This window comes from Nomascus leucogenys, chromosome 18 (assembly GCF_006542625.1).
Source record: "Nomascus leucogenys isolate Asia chromosome 18, Asia_NLE_v1, whole genome shotgun sequence".
NCBI classification, from domain to species: domain Eukaryota; kingdom Metazoa; phylum Chordata; class Mammalia; order Primates; family Hylobatidae; genus Nomascus; species Nomascus leucogenys.
Genome location: NC_044398.1, coordinates 81,441,024 through 81,454,429, shown reverse-complemented (window position 1 = coordinate 81,454,429; position 13,406 = coordinate 81,441,024). Strand labels below are relative to the sequence as shown.

The 13,406-nt window shown below is 34.7% G+C and overlaps 1 protein-coding gene across 1 annotated transcript in view; it reads right to left on the bottom strand.

Annotated features, from left to right (window-relative positions):
- FCHO2 (FCH and mu domain containing endocytic adaptor 2) overlaps nucleotides 1–13,406 on the bottom strand; it is a 128,904-nt gene that overhangs the window by 12,520 nt on the left and 102,978 nt on the right. Inside the window, exons 19-21 of the mRNA XM_030797619.1 lie at nucleotides 8,788–8,917; nucleotides 2,730–2,841; nucleotides 103–258 (exon numbers count right to left, since the gene is read on the bottom strand). Coding sequence (XP_030653479.1) covers nucleotides 103–258; nucleotides 2,730–2,841; nucleotides 8,788–8,917 — 398 coding nt within the window. The remainder of the gene's footprint in view (nucleotides 1–102; nucleotides 259–2,729; nucleotides 2,842–8,787; nucleotides 8,918–13,406) is intronic.

Sequence of the window (13,406 nt, the reverse complement as noted above, 5' to 3'; positions counted from 1 at the left end):
AGCCTCCCAAACTGCTGGGATTACAGGTGTGAGTCACTGTGCACCGTAGGAAAGAAAATCTTAAAAAGAAATTTCAACCTTCAAAACAAAAAGTACACAAACCTGAACACAAGCTGTGCATTTGGAAGAATCTGCTCTAGTCTGCTGATATTTTTCACCCTGAAGCACAACACAGCTGGAGTTGGATTGCTGGTGAAGACTTTAATAATTCCACTTGGAAATGACATTGTCATATCACCAGTGATTTTCACAATACACCTAAAACAGGGATTTTGAAAAATGTTTAAATAAAATGCTCTAATCTCCATTTAAAGAGTATTTGGCTTAAAAAGGCACATGCATGCGTGTGCGTGTGTGCACACACACACACACGCACCTATATATGTGTGTATCTATACCCTTTATCATAACTATAAATTATTTTTTCAATTTAATTTTTAAAAATTATATACATGAAATGGTATACTCATCTAGCATCATCTTTTCCTGGAATTAAACTCTAAACACAAATGCAAGCACACTGATAATATTCCTTCACTTTTTTGTGATAACCATTCCCTCCCTGGAAGGATATTGCTTTCCTCATAATGCTATACCTAGTTGTCGCTATTTTTCCCTCCCAAACCCCAAAAAGCACTGGCCTGGCAATGGTGATGGTAGCTATCCCCCTTGCTCCTCATTGCTTCTTCCAACCCTCTAGTCTTTCTTCCTTTGAAACATATAACTACATAGCCAAAACTCACAACTGGACCCCTTTGGTAATCTTACCACATTTCCCAAATCTATTTATTCTTCTTTTGGTCTTTTCCTAGCTTCCCCTTTTATCTCTAACCTGCAATAGTCCTTCCCCCAACTCTTAGCTGATGACGGTGCTCTTAATTTTACTGAGGAAATAAAAAAATAACTTACTCATACTCTCACTAGTAAATCTACCTAACTTTTTGTCCGTATCTTCTGCAGTCCATACTGCTTCAATAGATAATCAATTTCTGCACCTCAGGCCAATCCCAGCAATTCTGCACTGGAACTCATCTGCTCTTATATACTGAAGGACTTCATTCATGTGATTGTTCCCTCTTTTTTCTGCAAGTCCTATTTTTCCGTAAATACTGGATCTTTCCCATTAGCATGCAGACATGCTGAAATATATATCATCTTTTAAAAAACACAAAAATGAAAATAAATAAAACCGTCCTTTGATTCCACCACCTCACTCCTGCTACCATTCCATTTCTCTGCTCCCACTTAGAGCAAAACATCCTGAAATAACTGGATTTGTTCTCTCTAAATATAGTTGTCTAGACTGCATCACCTTTGGCTCCCGAACACTCTCAAAGCATACTTTCATCTCCACTATGCCACTAAAATCTCTCTTGTGAATGTCACCAATTATTGTCAATGGTCAATTTTTCTTGACCTGTCAAGCAGCATCAGATACAGGTTCACACCTGCCTTCAAGAAATGATTTATTCACTTAGTTTCTAGACACGGGTCTACTGGTTCTCTCCTCACCTCTCTTGCTGCTTGCTCTCTCAAATTCCTTTGTTAGATCATTCTCATCTTCCTGTTTTCTAAACACTGGAGGGAATCAAGACTTAGTTTTCAGATCTCTTTTCTGTCTATTCCTTAAGGCCACTAATTTTGAGTATTATCTACAAACTAATTACACTACCAAGTATTTTATCTCCAGCTCCTTGAACTCCAGAATCATGTATCTAAGTATCAACTCAACATTTCCACTAAGATGTCTTAAACTTCAAACTTAGCATTTTGCCTCCAACAAATCTTGACAATTCTGTTTTCAAAATACATTCAGAATCTCATTACTACTCATCACCTGCTCTGCTAATACCCTTATACAAGCCACCATTATCTCTCACCTGGACTTCCGTAATTAATTTTCTAACTTTCTCTCTGCATCTATTCTGACTGCCTACTGCACCCTCTGCCCCCAGTTTATTCTCCATACAGCAATCAGAGTGCTCCTCTGAAAACACATGTAATTTCATCATTCCTCTGCTCAAAGCCTCCGCTGGCTTTCCACGTTACTCAAAATAAATTCCAAATTCCTTATCATGGCCTACAATGCCTAACCTGGTCTCATACCTCTCCGGACTCATCTTCAAGTACTCTCCTGTTTACTCCTACTCAGTGACATGGTTTTGCTTGCTGTTTCTTGAATATACCAAATATGCTTTTACCTTGGTATCTTACACTCACTGGTTCCCTCTTCCTGGAATACTTTCCTCAGATATCTGCATGGCTTGCTCCTCCATGTCTTTCAACTACCTGCTTAAATTAACCTCAAAAAAGTTCACCCTGGTCATTCTATCTAAAATAGTAGCCCTCTATCTAATGTTTCTCTAGCCTCTAACCCTGGTTTATTTTTCTTCATAGTGTATATCAATATCCAATACAGCGGTTTCTTTTAGTTTTCCCTCACTATAATGCAAGCTCAGGAGAGAACTCTTTTGTTTACTAAAGTATCCTCAGTGCACATGTAACAGTCTTAGAAATAATAGGTGTTCAAGTATTTGATGAATGAATGTACATTGAATGCAATTGTCAAATGACTATATTAGATAGCAAAAAAGCAGGTAAATAAACAACAGAAAACTGTAATCTACACAGAATCAAAATGTAATTCTTAAAATTTACCACCAAGCCCCATTGCCTCCTCCACCCAACACACATACATATACATACATGTATATATTTTAAAAACTAACTTGGTGGGATCTGCTCCTTTAAAGTAGGCATTAACAGATTCTGTAAGGGCGACTGCCACAGGTAAGGTATCCTGATTTCCAAGGCTGACAGGGCTGGGACCCCGTGACACACCTAGAATATATACAATTAACTTGTTAAATCCTTCAGAAAGACATAAATTAAATATCAAGATAGTTAGATTCACATTGTTAGGTTGTCACAAATGACCCTACCACTGGTTTCAGTCATGTCCCATGATAAATCTGGAGGCTAAGAAATACAGTATAAAACAAATTGGAGCATGAATACAAAGGACAAAGAAAACCCAGGAAGACATGTCACACAGACATTTCTTTTAAATGGAAAGACAGAATGGTTAAGGAATGTCAGAATAAAAAAGCCCTTGACTAAAGAGCTAAAATTTCAAAAATACAGCTTCAAAAACATTCAAATACCAAATTCCTCCAGGTTCTATCAATCATATAATTCAGGGCATAATTTAAGGCCAATTTAGGATTTTTGTATTTAAGTTTTTCTGTCCAAGTAGTAATGTTTCATACACTACTCATTATTATTATAATTCTCTTTAACTTCCTTTTTGTCTGATGCTTGTATTGTATTCCCACATTACTTTGCCTCAATATTTGACTAATAAATATTTGACTAATAACATTATTTAAAAAAAAAAAAACCCTGACCAAAGTTCACTCAGATAAGACACCTTTTAGAGTCAGAGAAAGATCAGTGTCTACAGAGCAAAATTAAAATGTAAACAAATTTATGCAAGTGTTCAGGTTTCTGTTTATTGTTTTAAATTTAACGTAAATGAAGTATCCCCTCAAAATAGTGCATTGCCTTTGTTTTTTCTTCATAAACGCACTCTTCGTACCACTGCGTGCCTTACTGCTACTGCTACTGATTTTCCAAAGTGGGAGCATTTAATATATAAAATGCAATTTTATAAAAATATATGAGAGTTTGTTATAATTATTCATCCTTAGTGAAAGAAAAAAATAAATAATCTAGGTCAACACTTATCTCTGAAATTTGAATATATGCTTTTCTTATATAAATGTTACACAACATTAACAGCCATCAGACATTTTTATTTCAGATGCGACTCCTGTAGTGAAACACTGAATTACCTCTGAGATACTGTAAATATTAATTCTGATAAAAATCAGTACTGGCTTTTTCTGCCTCACAACTAAATCTGAGATGCTACAAATAGTGAAAAAAGATACTCTGTTGGCTTGGTATTCTAGATTTTGAAGGAATTTGGATTTAGAAGGTTCTTCACAGTTAAAAAGTTATTCACGAAATCACAACAGCTACTATGTATTAACCACTAACATGTGCCAGGCACTGTGCTAGGGGGACATTAAAAAAAATGGTGCCTTTTTGAAGCACCAGCACGTACTAGTTTTGCAAAGCAGAAGCAAAACAAAAACTGTGAGGGATAGGCTGGAGTGATGAAAAGACACAAAGATGAGGCTGGAAAAGTGCTCATGATCCATATTAGGGTATGAAAGACCTTTAATTTTATCCTTTTGTCACTAGAAACCACTGATAATGTTTGAGAGAAACATTATTAGGCTTTTATGTAGTAAGATCTCTCTGAACACAGAGTAAATCCTAGATTGAAGGGAAAAATGACTGTTGGCAGGGAATCAAGTTTGGATCAGGTGAGAGCAGTTAGGTGAAAGCTAGTGGCCTGATCAAGAGTCATTAGTTTTGGGATGCAAGAAAATATCAAGTGAAAAAAAGCTGATTAAGTATAAATTTACTGATTATAAATACAAAACTTTATGTTTGTACACTGGAAAACTTCACTGTAAATCTAACTTAGTTCAATCCACTTTTTTCCCTAATATATTGTTCTAAACAAGAGGGTCATCAGAAATTCAGGAAAACATATTTTCTAAAAAGACAAAGGCTGTAATAATCTTTTCTCTCCAATTTTGTAACTGTAGTAAAATAAACATAAAACTTACCATCTTAATTATTCTTAAGCATACAGTTCACTGGTATGAAATATATTCATAACACTGTGCAACAATCCCTATCATCCATCTCCATAACTCTCTTCGTCTTATAAAACGGAAACCCTATACCCATGAAACAACTCCCACCAGTTTCCCCAGCCCCTGGCAACCACCATTCTACTTGCCGTCTCTATGAGTTTGACTACTCTTTAAGTACCTCATGTAAGTGGAAGCATACAGTATTTAACTTAGCACAATGTCTTCAAGGTTCAGCCATGTTATCATAGCATGTTAGAATTTCCTTCCCTTTTAAGGCTGAATAATATTCTATTGTATGCATATACCACATTTTGCTCGTCCATTCATCCAACAATGGACATGGGTTGCTTCTACCTTTTGGCTGCTGTGAATAGTGCTGCTATGAACAGGAGTATACAACTATCTCTTTGAGGTCCTGCTTTCAATTCTTTTGGGTATATACCCAGAAGTAAAATTGCTGGATCATATGTAAATTCCATTTCTCATTTTCTGAGGAACAATCATACTGTTTTCCACAGCAGGTGTACCATTTTACATTCTCACCAACAGTGCACAAGCGTTCCAGTTTCTCCACATCCTCACCAACATTTGTTATTGTAATACTCTTTTATTAAAATTATACTCTCTTAAATATGAAATGAATATATTCCCTGACCAGGTGTACTGGCTCACGCCTGTAATTCCAGTACTTTGGGAGGCTGAGGTGGGAGGACTGCTTGAACCCAGGAGTTTGAGCTTATAGTGAGCTATGATCACATCCCTGAATTTCAGTCTGGACAACGGAGTGAGACCCCGTCTCATTAAAAAAAAAAAAAAAAAAAAAGTCTCGAGTAACTCACACAAATGAATATTTATATAAAGTTAATGGTAACATTAATGTCTACTACTGCTTTGACACTAAAAATTAAAAGAAACCTGCATAAATATTCTTTTCAACAATCTAATCTGGGCACATAACACGACTCTGTAAATTATTATGCCTTGCTTCCCTGTAAATTATGCCATTACTGAAATATTGGCAAGCAGAGAAAAGTATTGGAAAGTTGAAGAAAAACTCAAAACCCACTTAACATTTGGCATATTCCCTTTCATATTTGCTATTTTTGTTTTTCTTTCAAGATCATATTGCACATGGATACTTCAAAAAATGAATAGGAAATATGTATTTAAATAGTCTTTTAAAAAGTCTAAAACTATACTGTATTATTCCAAATAAATAATTTCTTAGAAATAATTTATTCTCTTAATAAGGGTAGATTGTGGTTTCTAATTTTGGTTTGTTACATATTTAGATAATTTTATGTTTTGAAAATGTAGAGAGCTTATAAACTTGAGGTACATAACAGGTATAGGATACCTTCTTATAACAATCAATGGATATTTATGTAGAATTCCTTTCCGCTCAGAAATAAAACACAGACACCCACTCCCTACTATCTCCTATCATCTCCATGCTTCTAACTTCATCTGTATGTTTTTTGTATATGACAGCCTTTGCTCTACTAATTTAAGTATTAAAGGCTTTTTTTTTAACTGACATATTCCTTTTAGTTCTTTTTGGATCACTTCTTACCTGATTTTGATAGCTTTAGAATTAAGATTTATTGATACTTCTTAAAGCTGAGTTGAGGAAAGCAGAGAAGAAAATGCAAAAATATTGTGTTTTTATAGTTGGGGATTTGATATAATGGATCTTATTCAGCAAGTTGGGGATTTGATATAATGGATCCTGTACAGCAATTTGATGGAATTAGCACAAAACTGAAATAGTTAATCTTAGCATAATTCTTGATTTCCGAGACATCATACAATTCTGGAAAAGGAAAAGTTAGATAACAAAATATTTTAGATACACTTAAGGACCATTAGTCAACACATATGTTTGCTTCTGATACAATACCTGGTGACGCCTCACAGTGCTTTTCAATTTCAGAGTGTGTCCCAATCAAATTATCATCTATTATATTTAAATAAAACAAAATAATGCAGAAAAAGAAAACATTTTCAAGAAACAAGGAGAATCAGAAACTTAAATCCAAACAGTGTTGAAAAATCATGGCAAAGAAAGATAACTTTTTAGGAAGATTTTTAAAATCTTTGTTGTATAAAATTCACATACAACCTGCCTTGCCTGTATTATCACTGTCACCTGCTTTTGGTTGTCCTATTGCCAGCACTGGCTCAAACTATAAACTAATATGTACCAATTCAATAGAAATTAAAGTTTCCATCACAAACAAAAAACCTCCTGAATAATCTAAAGATAATGAGAAAAAAAAAAAACCTAAAGTGGAAATAAGGTTACCCAGACCACCTGCCTGCTTTCTAGTAGGTTCCAGTTAGGTTTTTTAGGACTAAAATATATATTCTGTGGGAAAAAATTAAAATCACACAAACAAAAAATAAAAATGAAGTATTCATTAAACCAAATAGAAGGGCAAACTTATTAGACATTCAGTTTACATAAAATTAAGAGATGGGAAAAATGCTGTGTTCACAAAGGTAATAAGATGGTGACATCATGTTTAGACATTTAGAAATCAAACCATTTTATATTTCATTCTAGCCTATATTACTTATCGTCTTTTTACAATGGCCACACCAAGTTGCATTTCTCCTATGTGAGCCTTGACAAATCAACTGGAATTAAATCAGCTTAATTAGGGCTGTGGTTATCAAACTTAGCATGCATCAGAATCACCTGGAATGCCTATTAAACGATTGTTAGTTCCACTCCCAGGGTTTCTGATTTTAAAAGTCTGCATTTCTAAGAAGTACCCAGGTAATGCAGATGCTGCAGGTCCAAGGACCACACTTTGACCATTACTGAATTAGTGCTCGGTTAGTGCAAATCAGTGATTTGCATCATCAAGAATAAACCCATCACTACTTAAACCAGCAGCAATAAGTACAGTTACAATTTTTATGAGAAGTTGTATGTCCTGCAACACAGCTGCTTTGTCTAAGCGGCTTTGTGCTTTATTATCCTAACAATGGGTGAAAAAGGTGAGAATTTGTAGAAAAAACTGAGTAGAAGTGATGACAAAAAAACTCTTGAGCAAAGTCTAGATGTAGTAAAATACTGAACTTGTTTGGTGAGGTTTAGGTTCATATAGCTATGCTTCACGGATCCTCAACCTCCAGGCCACAGTCTAGTACCCAGCTGCACAGAAGGAGGTGAATGTGAGTGTCATCTGTATTTAAAGTAAACCGCCCCCCACCCCATCACTCAAATTACAGCCTGAGCTCTGCCTCCGGTCAGATTGGCAGCAGCATTAGATTCTCATAGGAGCAAGAACCCTATTGTGAACTGTGCATGTGAGGGATCTAGGTTGCGCACTCTTATGAGAATCTAATGCCTGATGATCTGCCATTGTTTCCCATCACCCCCAAATAGGACTGACTACTTGCAAGACAACAAGCTCAGGGCTCCCACTGATTCTACACTATGGTGAGTTATATAATTATTTCATTATATATTACAATGTAATAATAGAAATAAAGTGCACAATAAATGTAATGCACTTGAATCATCCTGAAACCATTCCCTTGACCCCAGTCCATGGAAAAAATTGTCTTCCACAAAACCAGTCCCTGGTGCCAAAGGTTGGGGACCACTTCCCTAAGAGCTATTTTTAAGTCTTGAAATTCTTGTGGAAAAATATAATTCGCTGCAAGCACAAATTGTTTTCTTTCATTCAATCATTTTCAAAACACTATTGTTTTTAAAACATAAACTTAGAAATGCAACTATCAGTTCACAGTAGGAAGAACTGCATTTTGTTTTGCCTTCAACTATTTATATTGATCAGCAATTTATAAATTTAACTCATTCTTAACAGTGCTAACCACAGTTAAAATTCTTCTATCCAGATAACAGACTGTGAAACAGAAAAGCAAAGCATGGACAGGTTAATAAATTCCAGGTGTGTTTTCAGAAAAACAAAATTTATAATGTTAAATTCTTCATTAGCCCATTTAAAAATATATACATATTTAGCATACATATACTTTGTACACTACATTTCACATGTAATTGATGATAATCACTTACCTACTGTTGGAGTATTGGCAGCACTCAATGAAGCAGATGATGAGATAGAAGAAGAACTTTCTGCCCGGGCTAATGGTGCAGCAGGAGGTGGGCTGGTGTTAGAAGTTACAGGTGGGCTGAATGGCCTGGGCTTAAAAACAAAAAGTTATTTATCAAAATGCTAAAACAATACCTCTCTTGTTAGAGAAGATTTTTAAGTATCAGGTAAATTTAACATACCAAACCAAATTTACTGTGTGAGTTTCTTGTAACTTAGTATCAGAGATGCCATATATCAAATCATTTTTAAGAACATACTAAAGCCTGAAAAGGTTATTTTGAAATAATGCTGTAAAAAAGGTCTTTGTGCATAAAATTTTTTCTGTATTTAAAAAAGTATGTTTAAGACAGATTCTCAGAAGTTAAATTAGTTTAAATAGTATAAACGTTCTTCCCAAACTGCTTCCCAAAAGGGTTATTCACTTTACCGGACTATAAATATAAGAAAATTATTTCTCTACACCCTTGCCAGAAACAAATGGATGAGTCACAGAAGAAGAAAAAGGGATTAAAATTTTTTTCTAGCTAATATAGGAAATAAAAATAAAACCTTCACTTTTATGAATGGATTGATGTAATTTGGGGAGGTTTTAGTATTATCTGAGCTTTCACCAAGCCTTTGCCTTATTTTCTTGCAAATATTTTCCTCCTTAAATATTGTTTGTCCTTTACACTTTTGGTGTTTACAAATCTGTTCACATTTTCCTCAGTAATTCCTTGTAATGCTTCCTCACTGAGAAAACTCACTCCATTGAGAGACTCAATTCTGTTGTCTTCCCAATTTTCTAATTAAACATAAAACAAATATAAAAAATATAACTCCAATTCATTTATCTTTTACTTTTGTGAACAGATTCTTTTCCTTCCAAATTCCTAACTGTACCAATAATTCATTAGCAACACTTCCTGAGGTGTTTTGCTTTCTTAAAAAATAGGCATATTTGTCTTCATTTAAAAAAAAAACAAAAGCCTTTTCCTGCTTATAAAAGCATTAGGCAAATAGATATTTATTTAGTGCCTACTATGTGTCTGACCCTGGATGAGGTACCAGATACAAAGCTGTGAGCAAGAAAGGTAACTGTCCTCAGTTATTTGAGGAACATGAAAAAAAGGCAAAAACAAAACCCTACTTGCATTCATACACCAGGCAATTCTTCATTGCATGAATATAAACTTACAGATACACATTTTAATAAAACTGTCATTTTACTGCAAAAAGTGTTTTACAATTTGTAACCCCCTACCCATTTAACTATTTTTTCCAGAGTACAGCTTTTTGATGACTCATTATGATGGACAATAGGTTGAAAAAACTCAGCAGGATGCCAAAAATGCAGCTGTGTATATATGCAGACCAAGGTGGTGCAGGACATTGGGGTGAGCAGATACTGATCAACACCTAGTCTGAAACTTACAAGCTTGGAAAAAGTCTTGAGATAACTACTGTGGGACATTTCTCCTATGGCAACATAACCTCAAGGCCAACATAATGTGACTGCCTTTTTTATTTTTTTTAGGAAAAGGAAAAAACAGCTCGTTTCTCAAGTGGTTTTCTCTAATTTTAGAATTATGCTATCTACTACAGTGGCCAATAGCACGTGAAATGTGACTAGTCCAAATTGAGATGTGCTATAACGTACAGAGCAAATTTTGAAGACACAGCATATACACAAAAGGAATGTAAAATCTCATTAATTTTCATATTGAATGTGTTAAAATAATATTTTTATATAGCAGATAAATATATTACAATGAATTCCATTGTTTTTCTATGTGGCTACTAGAAAATTTTAAATTATATGTTGCTTGTATTATATTTCTATTGGACGGCATTGCTTTAAAACAATGTTTCTGAAACATTAGCAGGCATCAGAATCGCATGGAGGGCTTGTTAATAACACACAGTTGCTGGGCCCCTCCCCTGAATTTCCAATTTGCCTGGGGTGGAGCCAGAGAAACTATTTCTACCAAATTCCCTGGTGATGCTAATGCTACTGATCTGGTACTGCACGTTGGGTGCCCCTGCTCTAGAACAATGAGTGGTTCTTTCAGCAGGTAGGGAGGATGTGGTTATAGACTCCTTTGAGCATCTGGTGAAAGCTATGAGCTCTCTCCAGAAAAATGCACATATGAGCATGCAAAAAAAAAAAAAAGAAAAGGCACTCCAATGTACAGCTGGAGAAAACTTAAATCAACATACTCTCTCCGGTGGGCGATACAGAAATAATTATCAAGAGTCTTAAAAATGTACATACAGTTTAGTTCATAAATTGCACTTTTAAAATTTTTTATTAAAAAAATGAATGCTAAGAAACCATAAGGATAGTCATTAAGACATCGTTTATAATAACAGAAACATGGAACTAAATGTCAAATAAATTTCTGAAAACTTTTAGAAATTTAATTCCGACAACAGCATAGAAGACAGAGCACTCATACATTGAACTACTCTGTAGCCACTTAAAATAGTGCTCCCTGAAGCTCAGAGGGTGGTTTCTAGAAGGCTCTCAAGGATGGGGAGAGGGTGGTTTATGGTGATAGGGGGATGATGTGAAGGATTCAACTATGAGTCCCACTTTATTTTAATATATTAATACTTACAATTTAAAGTTATTTGGCAAAAGATTCTATCACTTTAAAGAAGCTTGAAGACTATGAAATAAAAATAATTCATTTAGCAACATGGATGGAACTGGAGGCCATTATCCTGAGTGAAATAACTCAGAAAGTCAAATACCTCATATTCTCACTTATAAGTGGGAGCTAAACAAAGGTTACACATGGACATATACAGAGGAATAACAGAGAGTGAAGACTACAAAAGGTGGGAGGATGGGAAAAGGGTAAGGGTAGAAAAATTATCTGTTGGGTACAATATTCACTACTCAGTTAAGGGGTACACCAAAAGCCCAGATTCTGCCAGTATGCAATATATACATGTAAGAAATCTGCACTTGTATCCCCTAATTCTATAAATAAAATTATAATCAAAGAATAATTCATTATATAGAAAGATATTTGCAAGTAGAAAACAAATTAGAAATATGTAAAGTATGACTTTATTTAAAAATATGCCTATATCAATAATTTTTTGAGCAACTATTTGCATTCAACAATGTTCTGTTTTACATGTATTAACTCATTTAAGTCTCACAACCTAATATCATTACACATATTTTATCCATGAGGCAACAAAACTCTGATTAAATAACTGCTTAATGTTGCTCTGCTAATACATGGCTAATAAGCTTGTACTTTTAACTATATTTTACTGCCTCTGGATAAACACTTATGCATTCCAAAAAATGTTAACAGTGGTAAGTTATCTTTGGGTGGTGAAATACAGAGGAAATTTATAATTTTCCTTCTCTGCTTTTTCTGTTTTCCAAATTTTATAACATGATCATTTACTATTTTTACAATCAGGAAAAAAATCAATTTATTAAAATGTACTTAAAGTTCTAGTCATAACTTGATTTAAAAAAGAGAATGAAGTATTTTAAAATGTAGTAATTTCTATATTACTTAAATAATAACCTTCTCCTTGGCAGCTTGTACCTAGTCTTTCATTTTACTTCCACTAAGTGTTCATTTGGAAAAGAAAGATATCACCATTTCAATACTTGGTGCCGAAGCTTTTCGATATATTCACTGAACATTTCATAACTGTGTACCACCCAACAGGCATCATGCAAAGTACTGAGGATATGAGACTGATGAAGGCATAGCCCAGTAAGGGTAACACACACACAAAAAGTACATACAAGGTGATATATGAACTAACAAAAATATAAGCAAAGTATCTGGATATAGGAAGAGAAGTGAAGGAATGATCAAAGAGGGTTTTGCCTAGGTGGTGATATTTAGCTAGGTCTTAAAGAAAGAGGTCAATTTGTGACACAGAAAACTGAGGGGCATTTGAGATAGAGCACAGGAAGAAGACACGGACATGTAAAAGACCATGATGTGTTTAAGGAACACTGAAAAGTCTCAAGTGGCTGGAACCTAGGTTGAAAGGGAGAGAAAGATGGACAGTCTGGTAACATAGGTTGTTGAGGCAGCTTTATAAAGACTCTTGTACATTCAGCTAAAACATTTAACCACACAGACTGAGAAACCACTGGAAATGTGTATCAAGGGAAAAAAGATTAAACTGGACTTAGAAATTTAATTCTGGTAATTAAACTGGCAATTAGTGTAGAAGACGAAGCAAAGCAAACCAGATCAAAGGCAAATAGACTGGGAGAGCCTCACTGAATAAAGTCTATAGATTTTCTCTATCTGATGACTTTTAAAAACCAATGCTTTCCCACCCATGCATGTACTTTTATAAGTCAACTGGACGACGTGGACTCCAGTTTCCTTATGTGAAAAATTTTAAATGCTGAGCTAGATGCCTTCCATAATCCTCCTTGCAGTATACTTTTAAGGTCTGAGAACAAGCCACCATTTATTTCCTTAACATTTGACTTTAAGTAGAATTATATGAAAACCGCTTCTTTATTGTGAGACAATGGATACTGAATGGTATTTTTATAATGTGCCAATTTTCTCAGGAAATCTCTTTCCTCCTGGACAAT